This window comes from Solanum lycopersicum, chromosome 1 (genome assembly GCF_036512215.1).
Source record: "Solanum lycopersicum chromosome 1, SLM_r2.1".
NCBI classification, from domain to species: Eukaryota; Viridiplantae; Streptophyta; class Magnoliopsida; order Solanales; family Solanaceae; genus Solanum; species Solanum lycopersicum.
In genome coordinates, this window is record NC_090800.1 from 8,319,300 (window position 1) to 8,342,189 (window position 22,890).

Below are 22,890 nucleotides of genomic sequence, written 5' to 3' on the forward strand. Positions count from 1 at the left end.
CCAATACATAATTAGATTAGTTCAAATTTGAAATTCTATCACAATTCATTTTATTTACTGAAATTGAGGTTAATTATTCATACTTACTATTTTTATTTTACTTTTAATTATCATAATTTCTTCTTTTAGAGTCAAATTATAAAAAAAAATTCACTAATATTTTACAATGTAATTTTTCTTTTAGTATTTTACTATCTAAATTTTGTTTGAAATATCAAATTAAAGTAATCTAATCTAACTTTGAAAATTAGTCAAATTAACTTTTGAAAAATTTAACATGACAAATTAATCTGAATGGATGGAGTAATATTTCTTGCAACATGTAGTCATAGTACGAGCCAAATTAAAGTTAATGATATTTGATTGAATCCACAATTTATTCTTTACGTATGCTATTAGTTATTACTAGTATAGACATCTTAATAATCGAAGACGACATAAATATTAAATGTAGGATCTATCAGAATTCAACAATTTAGACTCGAATCACTCAGAGAAACAACAAAAATTCATAAATTTTAAATTTTAAATTTGTGAAGGTGCTCCCTCCATGTCACCACCTCATCTCTCTCTAGCTTCAAAAAATTAAAGTAGGAGAATCACTTCACTCCAACCTATAAAGAAAAACCAATCACCCATAGTCCAAGTGGTAAATCTAATACTCTCTACTTTTGCTTCTCTCCTTTTGTCTAATTCCTTCATAAATTTCTCACTTTCTATGTCTTTCTCTTCTAAGGTAAAAATAAAATAAAATAAATCTATAGTAAAAACTCTATACTTTTGTGTTCCCTTTTTCTTCTTCTTACCCTAATAGAAATTTTAAAAATATATACATATGGATAGTAGTAGTGATAGAATTAGGTTGTACAAGAGGTTATGGGGTTCAATTGTATTATTATTAGTTGTTTGGTTATTGTTGGTTAGTGTCTTGGAGAATAGAGCAACAAAGATAATGAAGAAGCAAAGGACAAATAGTATTCATTCAAAGATGAATCTCAACTTCATGAGTATTAAAAGAAGAGTTCCTAATGGCCCAGACCCTATCCATAACAGGTATATCAATGTTTTAATTATATATGCCTTTAATTCTTCATTTAGTTTTTGTAATTTTTTACTTCTAGACACACGTGTGTCCGATGAAATAGGTGAAACATATTCCCACAGAAAATTATTATTATTGAACTTTCATCATGTTACTAATGTTGTCATTCATTAAGAAAAATATTTGAATGTATCAATAATAAATTATATTTCATTAAATTATTCTCATCATTTTCTCAAATGACTATAGTCATGAAGGTACTATTATGTAAACAAAATACTCTTTAACATCTAATGATTGTCTCAACTAAACGGACGTGAGCCAATTTAATTAAATATTTTATATTTCAAGGTGTAACTTTTCTCTCCTATTCCTTTGTCCTACCTTTGATTCTTTCTTCTTGTTTTCCTTCTCCTAGTTACATGTATTCCTTGAATTTATTTTTTGATATTAAATATTCTAATATTCTATGTGCATTATTTTAATGGTGATAACCATCTTATTCAAAAAATAAATAATATTAGAAGTCGACAATAGAGTAATTCTACCAGCAAAGAGTCCTATACGTTTTGTTGTAACATCTGCTGATATACCTCAAATTAAAAAATTCAAATAATATTATATTTTGTCTACTAAATTTCATTTTCAAGATGTACTTTTATATGAGAGCCGGATTTTTCATAATGGATTAATCACACAATGATTTCTTTTTTTAAAAAATATTGTACCGGTAGTAGTTCCATTTGAAATTTTCAAATAACATAGTGTATATTTAAATTAACTTATATATTTCAACATGTGTCGTTTTTCACTTGCAATTCCAGAATTCTTTTCTCATAAGTCAAGCGCGTAGGTATGTCATATATATATATATATATATATATATATATATATATATATATATATATATATATTTTGAACTCCCTAAAAAACTAATAGAAATAGATGGCTCAGTGACAAGAGCCTTGAATATTAAGTTGGATGTCCCTAGTTCAAATCCCAACATTTTTTAGCTTTATATTTTATTTTCAAAAAGGTGCTAAAAGTGTGGTTTTAAGCCAAAAAAATTCAAGCGTCCCAATTCGAAAGATTTATCTACACGTTTATATTTTTATTTTTCGAACTCTCAAGACGAAAATTCTGAGAATCTGTCACTATATATACGTGTATGTGTTTTTTTTTCTCTAGAATAAAAATTAATTACTTCATTCACTATAGTCTAATACTTATTTTTTTGTTTGTCTGTAACAGAAGAGTGGGAAATTCTCATCAACCACATGGTCAAGTTACAAAAGGAGAATTTGGCAAGCCATGAATAAATAAATTAATTTAATTAAATTTCCTATCTTGTATATGTAATTTATTGAAAATGGGTTTGTCAATATATATTGTGAGAGATGAAATTTCATATTAAACCCCAGCTTAATTTAATTTGTTAGTTATTTTTACTACAAAAGTTGTTTAGAATCTTAAGAGGTGGAATGAAAAGATATTAATAATGAATTTGTCTTACACAAGGAAATTCTTTTTTAAAAATTGATCAGTCATTATATTGGGTAGAGAATCCCAAATAAATATCTCAGCCCACCCTCCAACTCCCCCCCCCCCCCCCCCATTTTTTTTTTTAATATAGTGCAAGTATATGAGAGACAAATAAATTCGAATTTAAAATTTATGTATTTGATTTGTTTTTATAGAATTCATATCATATATTGTAGATTTATATTCAAGGTTTCAATCAAAGTTACTTTTTGTTGTCAAATTTATATCATATTTTGTACATACACCATTATATATATAACTTTCTGTACTCCTATTATTTTATGTGAACTTATTAAACTACAAATGAGTTTGCAGAAATATTTGAAATTTACAAGTTAATATGTCATCATAATGATTGCATTTAACTCATATATTTAGTTATAACATTATATATGTATGTGACTATAAAATTTTGCTATTAAGTGTAAAATAGATAGTTTAAGTTAAATTATTTTTAAATTTACAAGAAAAAAAGGGATAATTTTTTAGGGAGGACGATAGAAGCTTTGGCTTGTGAAAAAGAAGTTGTTTTATTCTCTAATTATTGGTTGTTTTGCTTATGAAATAGCATGTGTTCAGAAACTAAAGCAAATCCACCATTAAAAAGTGTTGAAAATGCAAAGGGAAAAGGTAGGGATTGCCTCTATGTGTTAGTCCTTTTCATAAGATTCTTTGTTTTTGTGACAACTTTTTTGGCCTTTTGTCCATTCAAACATTGTTCTAAAATCAAGAAGAGAGATTTTCTGGTTTCTAGCATGGCAATCTAAATCAAGAAGAGAGATTCTCTAATTTATAGCATGACAATCCAAATCTTGAAAGAACTAAGTTGGTGCAAAAATACTTTGTAATAATAATTTAGAATAACCTGCTATAATCAGTTAAATTATATTGAAAGTATCAATAAATTATGATGAACTCTAATTCATTTGATGCTGGCAATACTTTTCTCCTCCTTTCTCCGTTAGTTTAGTTGAAACAATTGTAAACTCAAAAAACAATTTATTTCTATGAAATTTATGATATATATGAACAATATAAATGTTTTAAATTTGATGCATGAAGTAGCAAGTTACTTAGCTTTGTAGTGAATTGTCAATTAATGCTTACCATATTTTCTAGTAACTTATTATAAAAAGTAAATTTCTTTTTTACATCTCCAATACATAGAACTTAAACACATATACACTTTAAGTTACATATAAAACCTAAATCCATTTTAGAGAGGAGAATTAAGGCTGGCAAGTTATAAAAATAAGGATGGTACTTTCTTGAAAGAAGTTCATAGTGAAAGACAAAGTAGGCTCTGTATTATGCTTTTCCTAGCTTTATCCTTTATCATTTATTGGATTTAGAAGCAAAGACTTGGTCTAAAGTTTTGAAGATTCAAATAGTGATAATTTAATTGCCTAAAAGGGAAAAAAGAAAGAACAAGATGGGATAAATCTACAATATTATAGGAGATATACATTGATATATGTATCTCTAAAATTTAGGCAAAACTTTTACATGAAAAAATTACGCAACAAAACATACATGTGCTATTTATTTATAGAACACAATTATAGTTTTGAAAATTAAAGTACAACGAACCACTATATGTTTTTTTTAACAGTAAATCTGTTGTTTATACTTAACCTCCTAAAATAAAGTCAAATTTCACTCTCCCTCAACCCCACTCTCTCTCTCATCCTTCCCGCTTCTCTCTACTTTCCTTCTATTTTTTTTTTCAAAATGAAGAATTATCCCAAAATCGATTTCCATTCTAAATTCAAATCTCTGAAAAAATTTGACCTCTAGGTCATTTTTGTGTTTATGCATCCTTTTTGTCAGGGGCGGAGCTACCTTCATACAAGTGGGTTCATCCGAACCCTTTTCGGCGAAAAATTATATTATTTATACATGGTTAAATAACTTTATATGTATATATAGATGATGTCGAAACCCATTTGGCTATTTATTCTACATATTTTGAACCCTCTTATTGAAAATCTTGCCTCCGCCTCCGCCTTTCACTGTTTAGATCATTCTTGTAATGACTCCAAGTCATATATGACTTGATAGGAGACAGTTCGGTCACCTGGCCGTTCCTTTGAATTTATGCGAGTTTTAGTGTTTTGAGAGCTTTTGAACCTCGAATATTCATTTTTTATCAAAAATTCAGGAAGACGACATCAGAATGTAGTTGTGAAGGTTTCATCAACCTCGAAAGGGCCATTTAGGCTAAGGGTATAGTTGGTTCGGACCTCGAGATTTCTGGTATGAGTTTGTGCCATTAGGCGTTTTAACTTTGAAGCTTACGACAAGGATTGACTTTGATCAACATTTTTGGTAAACATGCTCGGATGAGAATCTCATTAGTGCGGTTAGCTACAGAATATTGAGCTTGGTCTATAACAACCTTTCTTGTGGTTCCTTAGGCTTACGGTCTCATTTTGAGCCTTCATATGGTTTTCAGCTTAAAATCAAAATTGGGTGTGGGATCCAATTTAAATCAAAACAACCTCGAATGGATGGATTCAACGGGTAACATATTTTGTTTGGCGCATGAGATTTCGAATGAATACTGATATCTCATAAGACATTTAGAGTTGAGCAAATCAATGGAAGTGGTAATATATGATTCATACTTTTAGCGACCATTTTCAGGATTTATACCCAGAATCTTCAACTTTCACCCCCCAATTTTCAAGGCGATTTCTCCATCATTCGAGCTTGCATTTTGGTGATTCGAAGTTCCACATGCTTTAAATTTTTGGGCTACATGGTGGAGTGATTGGATTTTCTCGGTGATATTCCGTCTCAGGTAATTTTGGTGTGGAAGTTAGTGCCCATTTCCCTTTATTTTTGTTTTTGTAGTGTTTTGTTGTTTGCGTTATTTTGGGCCACGAATTATGTCTTATTTTGGGATACAACATCAAGACATAGATTAAGACCTTTTGACGAAGTCAATTTTACAAATTTCGGTGCGGGTCCCATGATTCTCATTTGACTCTAAAAATTGGTCCGTCTCTATTTTGAGTGATTTTGGTGTCTAAACGATCCTAGTGATTTTAAGATCCTATTTTTGATAGTGTGACAACGTTCAGAAGGGAAAATATCTAACCTTGTGATTTGGAGAATGGGTAATCAGTCAACATGTAGGTAACAAATTCCTTTCTAATTAAAATGAGCACGAACGTGTAAATTTATGATGAATAGTATGAATAGTGGTTGGGTACCTAGTTATTTCTAATTTTATTCTTTAAAACCATGATTTTAAGTTGATTACCACTATTTAGAGGGTAGTACCATACTGAAAAAGGATTGTATGTATGTTGTAACATGCTATATGATTTGCTAGGATGATTACTTGTTTTAGAGCATGTTTTGGCCTTAGTCTAGGATAGACTAGTGCTTAGACCTATGCACCTTGTGACTATGGTATGTCTCTAACGTTATTTCGGATGAACTAGGTCCATGTAAATTGGAATAAAAACTTGGGTTTAATTGAATAAGCCTTAGTTTAGGCGGTTGTGCGGTTTGTTGTCTCTTTCTATCTCCTCTCCCTATTTCAATGGTTGTGATGCGTTATTGGAGATTCTTTGCTTTCTCGGGATTGCAGTGCTACCGTCTTGGAGCCTTTTACAATATCATTGAGGGTGGACATCGATCTAGAGTGGCTTTTCAGCCTACTTAAGATCCACTTAGGAGTTGATACGTCTCCGATCACTCTTGCTAGGTGAGAGGCCGCCACCAGTAGGAGTGAGATGGCTGGGTGGCATGGATACATGATATCCTCTACGGAGATCACATTACTCCAAGGTACTCTATCTAGCTAAGCGGTTAACACCCTTGGGAGTGGATTGTTTGGCTGGACGACCTAGGTTGATTATCACTCTTGCTAGCTGGGTTGGGAGTTGACCGGCTCTTGATTACTTGGGATGGAACCCGACTAATGTTGTTGGATTCAGAATGCATTACTCTTTTTTTGGAGAGTTAGCTATTTTATGTATGTTGGCTTGTGAGGGATAATTTGGTTTACTTAAACTAGTGCATGGGTTTAAGTACTACGAATATGGGTTCTTGCTAAGTTTCCTTTACCTATACTTAAAATTAGTTTTTGGTACGCTCATGTACTTCTTTTCATATCTGCCTTTACCTCTAGTTTTTTCTAAATTCTATATTTTCAGATTGTTTTAACCATTCTTGCTCTTCTGGATTTGTTTTTGTACTTATGCTACAAGTCTGCATCATTTCGTGATGCATGATCTAGTATAAACTACTAGTGGTGATCGTTCGTTCCGTCTTTTGCAACTTATAGATAGTAGAGACGAGGGTTAGATCTTGACGTCGAGGACTAATCTATCAGCTTCTATACTTAAACTACATCCTAGGTATGACTGGGGTTTACACTAGCTTACGAACGAATAAAAATGAAGTACATATGAATGAATGAAGCAGACTCTGTGTTTGCTAAAGAAATCTCCCTAATTGAGGTCTCATATGTTGAACCCTCATTTTGGGAAATCCTAATGTCAAGTCCATGATTCCAAGGTCTCATGGCATATGGATGAATGATATGAAATATGTTATGTGATAATAAGCAATATGTTATGTGTTGTGTGCAATATGTTACGTATGATGATGCATGTTACTCTTATAGCATGACTTTCCTAATCCAATTTTGGCAAGTCCACTGACTTGACTTTCCATAGTTCATATCTTTAGAGGAGAGCTCTTCTTAATCATGCATGTCCTTGGTGTGTGCTTTTGCATATACCCATACTTAGTACAAGTGTGTACTAATCTCATACAACTCTCTACTTTTAGGTGCACGTGCAGCTGGACGCTAGGTTTTACGAATCGACGCTGAAGTTATCCGGACGTTGAGCTTTCATACTAATATGGTAGGCCCTCATGCTTTCGAGAATGCTTACTATTTTATTCTAGCATTAGACGTGGACATTAGCTAGTGGAGTATGTTCCAGTAGTGTTTCTTTCCCAGTTATTTTCAGATATTGTATTGGTGCCATTTTGGCAATTCTATATTTGGTACAGATATTGACGATGTCTTTCATTTGATTATATTGATATTAGATGGTTGTTGTGAACACTTATGAGTTATGTAGATAGTGTTATGCGAGTTCAATGTTTCTTACTATGAAGTCTAAGTAAACAAAAAGTTCAAATTTATAGCTAAAGTTCACCTAGATGATGTAACGATGACGTATGTAGGCTCATTTGCGACCTTTGAGAGGTCAACGACGTCGATTTCGGCTAGGTTCTAGACTCCGGTCGTGACACTTGTACATCATGAACTATATGTGGAGATGTTTATGACTAATTTTCTTCAACTCTTTTAATAAATGATGTTCAAAAGTGCATAAATCATGATTTAAACTAAATGTCCCTTTTAAGCATGATTTAAATGGTTTTATTGCATGACTTCCATACTTAGTATTTTTGTGCTAACTCCTTCTTCTACATTTTTTTACAAAGTGGGGTTTGGAGATGCGGTGTCTTATACTTGGAAGATAGTTTTCTAAGGGGCTTGGAGATGAAGAATTGAGAAGTCCTCGTAAATTAGAGGACAAACCCCCCCTTGTACACTTAGGCCTTTGTTATTATGTTTTTAGACTTATGTAAGGGTCGTGTCCCTAATTTTATTAAAGATATTTAAAGTCTAATGTTATAGGTGATTTGGGACATAGTGTCATAGAATTTCCCTTATTTTATGAAGTCTTAGATTGTATAGAAAAGTTTTAGTTTTCCGCTATTTTTCTTCTGCTTTAATATTCATGAATACTATGAGGCTTTTATGCGACCTATCCAGGGTTAAGTACGTCGCGTCGCGTCTAGGGGCTAGCCTTGAGTCGTGACACCAAATCGCATAACACCTTTCATGGGTGAAATTATAAGATATACCCAATCCTCTGCTTCAAACTCTAACTCCCTTCTTTTAACATCAGTGTAGAATTTCTTATAACTCTTGAGTTTTTCCAACCTTTCTTGAATCACTTTCACCTTCTCCATGCCTTAATGATCTAAATCAGGTCCTATCAACCCAGCTTACCAACTTCAAACCATCGAACATGAGATCTACATCTTTTCCCATAAAGAGCGTCATAAGGAGCCATTTGGATGCTAGTGTGGTGACTATTGTTGTAAGCGAACTTGATGTGAGGTAGGTGATCATCCAAATTACCTTTGGAATCGACACACAATCTACCTTGATACCTCCAAACACCATCTTTCCCTTGTTCAAAAGCCATCACTTTTTTCTTATGAACACTTTCCTTCAATTCAAGCAAAATAGGATCTTGGTCATTCTTTTCTATATATTCTGATACTAATGATAATTCAGCACTGTTCATCACCACTAATCCTCCTTCTATGGAGTTTATTAATCGAACTCCCAATTGTGAAAGTCTATGTTCAACTATTGCTAGCTCCTTCTTATCTTCCTCAAAATGGGTGGTACTACCCATAAACAACTTGGTCAACAATAACAACATTAGCCTTACCTGGGTGATAAAAAATACTCATGTCGTAATCCTTGAGTAATTCTGACAACCTTATTTGTTTGAGATTAAACTCTTTCTAAGTGAACACATATTGGAGACTCTAGTGATTAGTAAATACATCAACATGGACACCATATAAATATTGATGGCATATCTTCAAGGAAAATACTACAACAACCTACTCTAAGTCATAGTCTAGGTAATTCTTTGCATGAATTTGCAATTGTTTGTAGGCATAAGCTATAACCTTGTCATTCTGAATTAATACGCAACCTAAACCAACTCTAGATGCATCACAATACACCACAAAGCATTGAGTGCCTTCTAGTAAGGCAAAAATTGGACAGTAGTCAACTTCTTTTTTCAATTTCTCAAAGATTTTCTCACAAGATTCAGACCATTGAAACTTCATTGTTTTTTAGTTAACTTGGTCGAAGGAGACAAAATGGATCAGAACCTCACTACAAACCTTCTATAATAGCCAGCCAAATCAAAGAATCTCCTAATATCAGTTGGAGATGTGGGTCTAGGATAATTTTGTACCACCTCAATATTCTTAGTATCAACTTTAATCTCCTCTCCAGACACAAGTGTCCTAACAATGTCACAGACTCAAGCTAAAGCTCGCACTTAAAGGACTTCATATAACTTCTTATCTTTCAAAGTGTTGAGAACTATTATGAGATAACTAGCATGATTTTCTTTATTTCTTAAATATATTAATATGTCATCAATGAAGACGATACAAAACATGAATAAATAAGGTTTGAATACTCTATTCATGAGGTCCATGAACGCTGCAAGCTTATTGGTCAAACCAAAGGACATGAACATAAGCTCATAGGGGCCATAACGAGTTCTTAAGGTTGTCTTTATAATATCACATTCGATTACTCTCAATCGATGGTAGAAAAATCTGAGGTCTATCTTAGTAAAACAAGAAGCACCATGAAGCTTATTGAAAAGATCATCAATTATCGGAAGATGATACCTATTTTTGATGGTAACCATGTTCAACTAGCGATAATCTATACACATCCTAAGGGAACCATCTTTCTTTCTCACAAATAAGACAGGAGCACCCCAAGATGAGACACTTGGTCAAATGAAACCTTTATCTGGTAGATCTTTCAACTATTGTTTAAGCTTATCAACTATGCTCGTGCCATTCTATATGTCGGAATAGATATAGGACGAATATCTGGAAGAATATCTATACCAATGTTTATATCTCTCTCAGTAGGGATCCATGTTGATTATATGTAAAGACTTCTGGAAACTATTTTACTACATGAACTGATAGATTATGAGGTGTCTTAACTCTAGAATCATTAAATTGGACTTTGGATAGACATTCTCCTTGGAAACTAACTTTCTTGCCTTGTGGTACGGAATGAAATGACTCTTAGGCACTGCTGAACTACTTTTCCTCTCTAAGGCTGACTCATTTGGAAACTAAAACTTGTCAACTTGAGTTATATAATCAACTGAGGTATAAGCAGTCCATACACAGAATGACATCAAAATATATCATCTCTAACTCAATTAAATTAATCATAGTGTCTTTGTGATTGATTGAAATGACACAATCATAATAAGCTCTCTTAGTTTGAATAGACTCAACAACAAGTGTTTAAACACTGAAGGGATCACTAAGTTTCTCAAAAAATAATATTAAACTTATTTGCAACATAAGGAGTCACAAAAGATAAACTTGCTCCTAAGTCTAGCAAAGAATAAACGTTAAGAGTAAAGACTTTGATCATACCAATAACAACATCTGGAGAGTTATCTTGATCTTGATGACTAGTGATCTCATAAAGACGATTTGTTCCTCCGCTAGTACGGAAGTAGCTCCTCTAGGTGCATCCCTTTGTGGTGGAGCAACTGATAAGGACTGGTCTCTAATGCCCCGTTTCACATTACCGTGTCGATTCTTAGGACACTCTTTCATGAAGTGAGCCTCTTGTCCATACTTTAAACACCCCGTGGAGCAATCACGACACTTATCCAGGTGGGTTTTAACATAATTAGCACATGCAAGAGCCTAGTTACCTCTTTATTCCACACTACCCTAAGATTGTGCAGGTCTAGCCCTTAAAATGTTATGAATTCTTATTATTCTACTCACCTTTGTATTGGTGCATGTGTACTAACAGATGATGGAGTTGGTCCCTTGTTCTTATGTTGGAAAGAAGGTTGGCTTGCATTACTGTTTCACTGCCCAGACTCATTCCCTGATGTCATAGCCCTCATAATCTTAAATTCTTCTCTATCCCTCAGCTTGTCCTCAACTTGTTTCACATGGATCATTACCCTTGCTATGTCCATGTAATCTATTAGCATGACTGGCTTACTTACCTTACCTGACAAACGAGTCAACCCAAATACGAATAAACTTATCCTGCTCCTCATGTCAGCAACCATCTTTTTGCTTCTCTTACCTCATGAGGAAAGAAACACATCATCAAGGCACTCTCGACCATAGGCCAACTCAAAATTGATTACGTGTAAGAACAAGTTAGAATGAAACTTTTATAGAGATAAACTCTATCGCACAAAGTGAGTATGAAAGAAGTGATTAAATTCCTAAATGTTGCAGCCTCCTAATTATAGATGTGATGCTTCACACAATTAACTAGGAATCTACAGACACAACTTCACATACTCCCTAGGACTCTTGAACATTGTGCTCAATACCAAGTTTATCATGCCCCGAGCCTATACCCAGACATAGCTGGCACTCAAGATCCATTGCTGGCCCCTAGTGAACCCTTAGCATGTCTTAATTACTCACCGAAAGACTCTATTCATATTTATAATGATTAATAGCACTATAATCACTTGAATAATAAAATACTAAGAATGCTTAAAATTCAAACATTAAACTTGGCCAAAATGGCATTCAAGTTTTAACATATGACATGATAATGTAAAGACAACTGAACTAGTGACTATCGATGAAGCCTCTAAAACAAACAGGGATGTCGGTACAGGACCGCCGATCAACGAAGATACCTAAAAACTAGAAAGAACAATGTCAAACGGAGCCCTCCGGAAAGCAAGGAGAATCACCAACTAATTCTGAGTTTTGAACCTGATCAATGAGGCACTGGATACTGATATTGGTTGTTATGCCGTAATTTTATCTATATTTAGAAAAGTCACTTTTTGAAATGTTCTAAGTATGAAACAATGTGAGAAAAATACTTAGAAAAGAGTAGCCACTTAATTTTTTAAAGAAATTAGAAAACTTAAAAGTAAAATGTTGTTTAATAGTTGGCATGTTGAATCGTATACATAATATGATGGGTTGGTTTAGATTGATCCTAACCGAATGATGATGAATTACATCTATTTAATAGAATATTCAATTCGAAGATAAAATCTCAAATCTCTCTCTGATAGGCTTGTGAAGAAGCAAGCTTATCCCCGCCCCGACCGGCAGCTGCTAGGTTTCCCCATCTCTTCTAAACTTCCCCCGGTCTTCGGCCCGAGCTGTATGAGGCAAAAACTCATCCCACGTACGGTTCGGAATTCAAAGTAAAAGGGTAATAGGTCCTTATTTACGTGTCAAGAAGGTTTTTAAGGCATTTGAAGCGTTCGCTAACACGGAGTTATCCTATGACTTAGGTTAATCATTTTTTCCTATTCTTAGTAACATAATTTAATATAATATAATAATTAACAAGATTCGATCAATTTTAAGAAGATATTTAAACAAAGATTAATTTTTTTAAAGAAAATGGAACTTAATTAGAATTTTTGAAATTGATTATAAGTGAATACAATTTAAGCAAATTGGAAAGTCTTTTTTTTGAATCATTTTAAAAGAGAATAACTCAAACAAAACTGATCAATTTGAGCATGATAACCCATTTCAAAGTAATGGAAGAATAAAAGTTTTACCTTACTTAAAATAGTTTTTTAAAATAGTAAAATGTGGTTAAGTGAAAAGCATTAAAGAATATATATTTTAAGAACATAGATTTGACATAACTAAAGATATTAATTTCAATCATATACTTGACATAAAAATAGATGATTACAAAATGTGTTTAAATAGTAAACCAACATAAATAAATTAACTTATCTTTTGGGCATTTAAGTAAGTTAATTACCAATTCTAAAGTTAAGAGTTAAATGATAAAAAAACAAGGAGTACATAAAGACAATGAAATAAGTAAAAATTTAAGGAATCCCATAGTGTAATTCAATAATTACACTCTGTCCCGATAAATTTAGTATTTACTTATAATCCCTTAAAATTGGTGTCGCGTGATACATTAGAATCTTGTGATACATGGTAAATGATACATAGTAACTTAAAACTGTTAAGAATAAAAGGGGGAAAAATGGAACATTTAAACTTGTTAACTAAATCAGCTTAATTTACGGTAACAGTTCATTAATAAGCATTAATTCAGCACGTAATTGGATAACAATTTCAAATTTTGAAAAATCAAGATTACATCATCTAGTTTGAATACATTTTTATGAACATCCAGTTAAATTTCGAACAATACAAATTTGATTGTTTTATTATGGAAGATTCATGATGAATACATCAATTTTGATGAGACATTCCGGAATTAGGGTGAACGAACTACAATATGAAAGTTAGCAAATCAATGGAATCGTTGTTGGAGATTAAATTTCATTTTCTAATCTCAAAGCAAAAATTGCAGCCGAGTTGGATATCGATGTATCAAGGAAAGATATTGAAATTCGTTACATTGTAGAAGGTAACTCCTGTCCAATGAAGCTTAAGAACGATATGAGTGTTAAACTATATTTACAACTGAAAAAAATGAGCCTGGATTTTCAATGTATCCATTATGTATTGACACAATTGAAAAGATTGGTGGTACTGTACATAACATTGATGGAACATGTGGAGAAAATATGTGTGTAGAAGGCACAACACATGATACAGAGGCTTTGGCAATGGATGTAACTAGATTATTTGATTCATATGAAAATCCAGAAGTTGGAGTTACAAATGTTATAATCAATTAAGATATTGTAGATATGAAGACAGGTCAGATATATAAGGATAAAGTAACACTTGTAGATATGATGACGAAATATAAGATAAAGAACAACTTCAATTGCAAAGTAAAGAGGTCTGATCAACAAAGGTATAATAGTGTTTTGAATATATATATATATATATATATATATACATGCTGTTCAAAATTAGTAAATGAAACATTACTATTTTCTATTAAAACCTAAATGTATCATTTGTTCTTTGATATTTTAATGTATCACGATTTCATTAATTTTTTTGATACATTGAAATAACTATTTTGATACTTTAATATACTACTGCTGATATAGTAAGGACTGTATCAATTTAAACAAGCATATCAAAACTGGTAGATACTTTTCATTAATGTATCACCATTTCATTAATTTCTTAAAAACTGGTAGATACTTTTTGTGTAATTCATTGTTTGATTACTTTAAACATTATTGTTGAATATATTATATGGTGCAATTGCTATAAGTACTAATATGCTTAAAAAATGTACTCAGCTATGTGTTGGTAATAACAGATAGTATTAAATAATATTAGTATTTACTGTGTACTAATCCTAGTCCTATTAGGATTAGTACTCCTTAATCCTAGTCCTATTAGGATTAGTACTCCTTCCTATATCCCCTATATATATCTCCCATTTATTCCCTTAACCGATATTCCTTCATGGTATCAAGAGCCAGAAAACCTAGATCTTCTTTTCTCTAGGTTATTTTTTCTCTCTTTAGGGCACCGATCGTTCCCTCTCTTCTCTTGGGCGGTGGCAGCCATGACAACCGAGGTGGATCCTCTCGATTCCCTTCCTTATGGCGTTAAACTCCTTCTCAGGCATCTTTATGCCCTGATTCCCGAAAAATTATCAGACATAAATTACCCTACATGGAAAATCACCGTTCTTACAGCCCTTGAGGCTAATTACCTTCTCAAATACGTCGATGGAAGCACAGAACCGCTGCCGGCAGTCATCACCGCCACGGACAAATCAGAAAAAGCTAATCCGGCCCATGCAGCCTGGAAAACCGTGGATGGCCAGATACGATCATGTTTGATTGAGGTCATCTCTCCCACGGTTCAAAAAACACGTCCGATCCTACACAACTTCTTCAGCCCTGTGGACGGCCCTCGCAACACGCTATGCATCAATTTCCACTCTCATATTTTTCAATTGCGTGATCGTCTCCACACAATTACCAAAGGCACGAAAACTATGGCGGAGTATTTAGATGAGGTCTCCATCATCATCACAGCCCTCGGCACCGTGAACAAAATCATTCCCGAAAAAGATCTCGTCATGTGCGTCGTTCGGGGGCTCCCATTAGCTTACTCCTCCATTACACAGGCGGTTCGCATCAGTCCAACTCCTGTTGACCTGACTACTCTCTCCTCATGGCTAAAAAGTGAAGAAATCAACGTGGATATGGAGAGCAAACTTCTTCTCAGAGTAGCCGCTGTTATGGAGCCGGCCACCGCCCTCACCGCAAGCCAGAACTATCACGGGGGGCGTGGTGGTGGCCGGCAGGGGAGCCGCGGCGGCTACGGCAGAAACAGCAGAGGCCGCGGGCACGGCGGTCGGCAGGGCAGTCATCCGCTGTACGACGGTCAGCAGCACGGCAACAACAACAGGTTGCACTCCTTCGGCAGCGGCGAGCAGTCATCTTCCAGCGGCGGGCAGGGCACTTACGAGCGGGATCGTCCAACTTGTTAAATCTGTCAGAAAACATGACACACCGCTGTTCGTTGCTGGTTTCGGTATGAGAAGAGCCGAAATAGTGATAACCGTGCCAATTATGCATCGCAAGCCGGCCCTTCCTCTAAATGGCTGTTGGATACTGGGGCCAACATGCACGTTACTTCTGATCTATCCAAGCTTAACGCTCCAAATAAATATCATGGCTCCAATGGTATTACTGTTGTCAACGGTGAGTCCCTTAATATTTTTCACACTTGCACGGGTACCATTAAAAACCCCACCGCTATCTTTCACCTAGGTAACCTTACCCACGTCCCTTCTATTAAATCCAATCTCCTTTCAGTTCACCAATTCACAAAAGACAATAATTGCTCACTCTTGTTCACCTCTAATGATTTTCAGATCCTAGACAATACTACCAAGAGGGTGATTTTTTAGGGCCCTTGTGAGAATGGTCTGTACGTTCTTCCTGGCACAAGTTCGCCTGCCCACCCAGTTTCAGAAAGTGTTCCTGTGGCTCCGGTGGCTCTTTCGGCTGATGGCCACAGTCTGTTCTGGCACTGTCGTCTGGGTCACCCGTCTACTCAAATAATAAATTCTTTAATGTCTCAATTAGGTTTTTCTTCCATTCATGTAAACAATTGTGACTCCTGTTCAATTGCTAAATCTCATAAATTACCTTTTACTTTATCTGAGAAGCGTACAACTACACCTTTTCAACTTATTCATTCTGACCTATGGGGTCCTACTGCTGTTCCTTCATTTGCTGGTTTTCGCTATTATATTTGTTTTGTGGATGATTTTACCAAATACAGTTGGTTGTACCCACTAAAACACAAATCACAGGCATACACCACCTTTATCACTTTTGAAAAAATGGTCAAAACACAATTCAATTCTCATGTTAAACTTTTTCGAAGTGACAATGGAAAGGAATATGTCAATAGCATCTTTGGCGAGTTTCTGCAATCCCTGGGAATTATACATCAAACCTCCTGTCCATACACTCCCGAACAGAATGAGGTGGCTGAGCGTAAGCATAGCCATCTCATTGAAACGGTGGTTACTCTTCTACATCAATCTCATCTCTCTGTCTCCTTTTGGGTAGAAGCTCTAGCCACCGCACACTACCTCATTAACAGAATGCCCAGTCACACTCTCTCCAACAAATCACCCTATCAACTCCTTTACCAAAAACTTCCCAATTATACCAACCTCCGCGTCTTTGGGTGTCTTGCCTACCCTTGGCTACGCCCTCATATTACTCACAAATTACAACCCCGATCCCGTCCTTGCATTTTTTTGGGCTACCATCCTACCTCAAAGGGTTATCGCTGTCTTGACCCACAAACTCATAAAGTCTACATATCTCGTCATGTCAAATTTGTCGAAAATGAGTTTCCCTACGAGTCTATTTCCTCCTCCACAAATACATCATTCATTGGCGTCCTTCTCTTTTTTCCAACATACTCACAAGGTTTCTCACCACCTTCCCCCACACCTCTACCCACTACCCAACCAACCCTCATCACCCCTTTGACCGTCACCCACAATACACCCGCAACCACCACCCACACTCACAACCAAACTGAACCACCCCATACCCACAACATCTCCAGCCCGATCCGTTTTGGGTCCTTCCCGGCCACCCCCGAATCACCACCGCCTGTGCCACCCCCAATACTCATCCCATGTTAACCTGTGGCAAAGCCGGTATCTTTAAACCCAAAACCTTTCAGGCTACCATACTACCAAATACACCCCTTCCCGATAGTGAACCAACAACTTACTCTGTTGCCTCAAAAAATGCTTATGTAGTGAACTAACAACCTACTCTGTTTCCTCAAAAAATGCTTATTGGCGTCATGCTATGGATGACGAGTTTAAGGCTTTGACTGATAAGAAAACTTGGGTTCTTGTACCTAAGCCCCATGGGCGGCACCCAATGGGCTGTAAATGGGTGTACAAAATTAAACACAATGCGGATGACAGTATTTCCAGGTACAAGGCTCGTTTGGTTGCTAAAGGCTACAATCAGGAGAATGGGCTTGATTACTCCGAGACATTCAGTCCTGTTATTCGGAAGGAAACCATTCGCCTGGTACTGTCACTCGCCGTGCGCAACAATTGGCCCATGAATCAGTTGGATGTTTCTAATGCTTTTCTTCATGGCATGCTTGATGAAACTATCTACATGACGTAACCACAGGGCTATGTTGATCCCCGCTTCCCTCAAAATGATGGCAAACTCCAGAAGTCTCTGTATGGGCTCAAGCAAGCCCCCCGTGCTTGGTACACACGTCTGAAAATGTTCCTCCAGGGACTCGTCTTCACGTGTTGCGTACACGATACGAGTCTGTTTACTCGACATTCAGCACAGGATGTCACTCAAGCTATGCATACTACCTTCAAAATGAAGGACCTTGGCCCATAACATTATTTTCTGGGAATGTAGGTTTCTCGGACAGGCAGCGGCTTGTTTCTTCATCAGTCAAAATATGCTCGAGATCTGTTGCAGAAAGCTAGACTGGAAAAATGGACCATTCAACAACACCGATGGCAGTCTCTTTGTCTACGAATGGAGACGACACCCCCTTTGCCGATATCACCCACTTCCGCAGCCTCATTGGGGCTCTACAGTATCTGGCCATTACCCGTCCCGACATCCAGTTTGCTGTCAACCGAGTTGCTCAGCGCATGCATCAACCAAGTGAACATGATTACCATTGTCTAAAATGCATTCTCAGGTACATTTTTGGCACTCTTGGTCGTGGTTTACTCATTCGACCCAGGGACTTGGATCTTCGGGGTTTCTCAGATTCAGATTGGGCGAATGATAAAAATGACAGAAAATCTACATCGGGGTTTCTCGTTTTTTTGGGGCCGAACCTGATCTCCTGGTGTACAATAAAACAACCCAAGGTCTCTCGGTCCTCGACTGAAGCTGAATAGCGCGCCCTTGCTCTTCTTGCTGCTGAGACCATGTGGGTCACATATATTCTTCGCGAACTCCGCGCCACTCACACTGTTCCTGCTCTCTATTGTGACAACAAATTAACCATCTGTGTGGCCAAGAATTCCGTCCTACACACCAGAATGAAGCATGTTAATACCGATTGTCTCTTTGTTCGCGATGAAATTCAGGCCGACACCATGACTGTGCAGTATGTACCCACTGAAGAACAACCGACTGATATTCTCACCAAGACTCTCCCGAGCCGACAGCACGATTACCTCAGTTCCAAGCTTCCTTTCGCTTCCGCTCAGCTCAGGTTGAGGGGGGATAATAACAGATAGTATTAAATAAATAGTATTAAATAATATTAGTATTTACTATGTACTAATCGTAGTCCTATTAGGATTAGTACTTCTTAATCCTAGTCCTATTAGGATTAGTTCTCCTTCCTATATCTCCTATATATATCTCCCATGTATTCCCTTATTAGGTTAACACTTTAGTACAATTAATATTCCTTCAGTTGGTATGCTTTTCAGACAAATGTGGTTGGACTATGAAGGCGTCCTGCAGGAAAAATCTAATATATTCATTGTTAGAAGTTTCAATAGTGAACATATGTGTCCGATGAGGGAGAGTGTATTAACCAAAGTCCAATCAACAGTCGGATTTGTAAGTGGAGTTACTGCTCCAAAATTGGTCAATCGTAAACGAATTTATACTCCAAGAGATATAAATGATGATATTAGATAATAATATTATGGGGTTGAAATATCTTCCCAGAAAGCATGACGTGCTAAAGAACGTGCACTCTCCATGATTAGGGGAAAACCATCTGCAAGATATAGACGGTTGCCGCGATACATACACATATTAAAAACCGTGTATCCAAATTCTTATATAAGAATGCGTAAGACTGAAGAGGATGAATTTATGTATCTGTTCATCGCCTTAAGACCATTCATTAGGGGATTTAATTACTGCAGACCAGTAGTTGTTGTGGATGATGCACATCTGAGTGGAGCTTACAAAGGGACATTTATATCAGCAAGCATACTTGATGGCGCATGTATTTTTTTATAGTTATGATGTGTTTTTATATGTTTCGTATCAAATGATATAATGTGTATGTAATCAGGTTGCATATTTCCATTGGCATATGGTGTTGTTGACACCAAAAATGATTGTTCGTGGACATGGTTTTTCGAACAATTCAAACATGCATTTGGTGTGAGAAAAGATATGTGTGTTGTTTCAGATAGAAATGAGAGTATCATGAACAGTGTGAGGATTGTGTTCCCAAATGTACCTCATTATGCATGCATCTGGCATCTTTGGAAGAATGTATGTGGAAACTTCAAAAGGAGTAGAAAGACCATAAGTGATCTATTCTATTCTATGACCAAGGCATATAGAAAGGAAGATTTTTATAAGTTGATGGCTAAGGTTGATAGAATTGATCACAGGGTTAAGGAGTACCTTGAAAATACAGGTTACGAAAAGTGGTCAAGAGTTCATGCAACAGTAAACAGAGTTAGAATGATGACTTCAAACATTGCAGAATGCGTCAATGGCTGTCTTGTTGAAACACGTCAATTAACCATATTAGAATTCTTAGAAGAAGTTAGAATTTTTTTTGGTTCTTGGCATTGCAAAAACAGAGAAGTAGCCTCATACACAAAGGACACATTAGGGAGAAAATTTGAGGAATTGTTGATTATAAACGCGGATAAAAGTTCAAAAATGGAGGTATGTATCATTATATAATACTTTATATCATATATATCTAATTCATTGTATCATTCTGCATTTTGAACATGATTTGTTTTTTAAAAATTATATATTTAAAATTTTGAATGTACACAGGTTGTTCCATCATCTGAATTTATTTTCTCAGTTTATGAAACTGGAAGAAGATATATTGTTTGTCTTGAGCAGAAAGTATGTTCTTGTGGTAGATTTCAACTAGATGAGATACCTTGTTCACATGCAATCGTTGTATTGAACAAAAAGAATGTCACATATATAAATCCGTATTTCTCTGATTACTACAAGCCTGATGTATTGGCAAAAACATATGAAATTCCAATGGTACCAATGCCAGATAAGGAATATTGGTCAGATCCTAATAATGTGGTAGCTAAAACTGTGTATCCCCCTAGATACAGAAGATCATCTGGATGACCAAGAAAAAGAAGAAGAAAGAATACAGATGAAAAGATTTCGGTGAATACAAACTGTTGTGGAAATGTGGTCAAGAAGGACAGAACATAAGAACTTGTACTTTCTACCCAAAAGAGAAGTGAATTAGTCGTAATGTTTCTAAGATATCAATATTTTTTTTTGAATAATTTATAACGTAAACATTTTAATGATGTTCAGTATTCATTACAGTTGCAATTTGAACACTTTTTGTTTAGATAAATAAACTTATAAATAACACGTGTTAATTAAATTTTAAGTCTCGCTTTTGATTATAAATACTTTGTTATTATTGGTGTTGAGAAATATATTTGTGTCAATATTTCTTTTTAATATAAAATTTTGTAAATCTTATATTACACTAAGAGATATAAATTTAAGGATTATTAGGTAACATATTGTACATGATACATATGGTTTAGTCAATGTATCATGTACTTTTAATGTGTGTTTGGGTAACTTAGTACACATGTATCATTTGCTTTGCTCAATGTATCATCTCCATTAAATAAAAAATAAAAAATATTATTGAGGTTAGTGTGTACTTTACAATGACTATAAATCATGTGATGTGATTTTATATAATTTAACTTGTGTAATGCATTTTTTGATATGTTTTACTTGAAATATACAGTAAATAACTTTACTTTTACAAATTTATCGCAATTCATATAACTATGCTATTCTTTGTAACTAAGTATCATGTAAAATTTAGTTTTCAAATAAACTATTTATTTTTATGTTTAATTATAAATACTTTGACTATACTTTGTTAAACCTGTGTGATGCTATTATATGTCTGATATTTATATTTTCAAGACAAAAATACTTGTTACGTAATGCAACAAAAAAAATATTCATGGAAATTGACAAAACCAAAAAAATAACATTAAAAAACATCAAAATACTTGTTCAATAACGTATCAATACAAGAAATATAACATTAAAACATTGTTTAATCATAAAATGTTACACTATGTGAACTAGATCTTCTTCTAGTGGTGGTGTGACTACGCCCCTAGATTCTGGTGGATCATCATTGTCACTAACATATCCGCACTTAGCCTTCTTGTTGCCATAACTCCACATCAATGCTCCATATCTTTGACGTAGGTAATCAGGACTAAACTCAGCATATGATATATTGATTTGGTCACTTATATACTCGGCAAATGCAGTAACATATAACCCACATTCTCTACAAAAAATACAGAATAAATTTAAAACTTAATGATACATGATTAAGGACAAACAAAAAATTCTTGATACTTACAGGATATCACAATCCTGTTTAGCAATGTCTTGTGCAAATTTAATCATGAAAGGAACTTGAGGCTCCAGAAGTGAACCAGTAATGTTGTGTTTGTATGCATGACAATCAACAAAATTTGTGCGTTCAGTTTCTTCAAAGAATTTACTGTCCAGTAGGTAAGAAGGAAGCATTTTAGATAACATTTTTATCTCATAAGGAATTGCTTTTTTCCTTGTGCATATTGATGAGTCAAAAACTCTTATCACCCTGTTTTTCAACTCAACAACTTGCTGCACCCAATGGAATTCTTGATCGCAGTTAATTGGGATGTAGACCTCATCTATAAGATGCAATGGTAAAGCAGCTGAAATTTCAAAACCTTTGATGATGTTAATTATTGACCTCTCATATACAGAAACAACTGAAGCGCGATCAACATGTTGTTGTTTACTAAGGCTATCATCATCATTTTCCATGTAATATCTATCATATCAATTTTTTACATGTGACATGAACAAGCAGTGGTTTGTTGTGTATATGTAGTGATCCATGTTGCAAAGTTTTGATTTTTTACGAAGGTAGTAAAAAATCACATCGATGTGCTATAAACAAAATGAAAACATAGTAAGAAATTATATACATCTAAACAATATAAAAAA

The 22,890-nt window shown here is 34.9% G+C and overlaps 1 protein-coding gene and 1 long non-coding RNA gene across 2 annotated transcripts; both read left to right on the forward strand.

Annotated features, from left to right (window-relative positions):
- The first annotated feature begins 611 nt into the window (after positions 1–611).
- Positions 612–2,559, forward strand: LOC101268784 (uncharacterized). The gene is made up of 2 exons (XR_741602.4): positions 612–1,053; positions 2,294–2,559. It is a non-coding gene; the product is annotated as an uncharacterized lncRNA (long non-coding RNA).
- Positions 2,560–20,175: 17,616 nt separating this feature from the next.
- On the forward strand, positions 20,176–20,961 carry LOC101255024 (uncharacterized). The gene is made up of 2 exons (XM_069293058.1): positions 20,176–20,526; positions 20,644–20,961. Exons 1-2 carry the CDS (start codon positions 20,176–20,178, stop codon positions 20,959–20,961), a joined length of 669 nt encoding a protein of 222 aa, XP_069149159.1.
- Positions 20,962–22,890: the final 1,929 nt, after the last annotated feature.

Excerpts from the sequence above, each read along its gene's own strand:
- LOC101255024 (XM_069293058.1), top strand. The coding sequence starts at position 20,176 with ATGACCAAGGCATATAGAAAGGAAGATTTTTATAAGTTGATGGCTAAG. Across the intron at positions 20,527-20,643 it reads ATAAAAGTTCAAAAATGGAG|GTTGTTCCATCATCTGAATT; the intron begins GTATGTATCATT and ends GAATGTACACAG.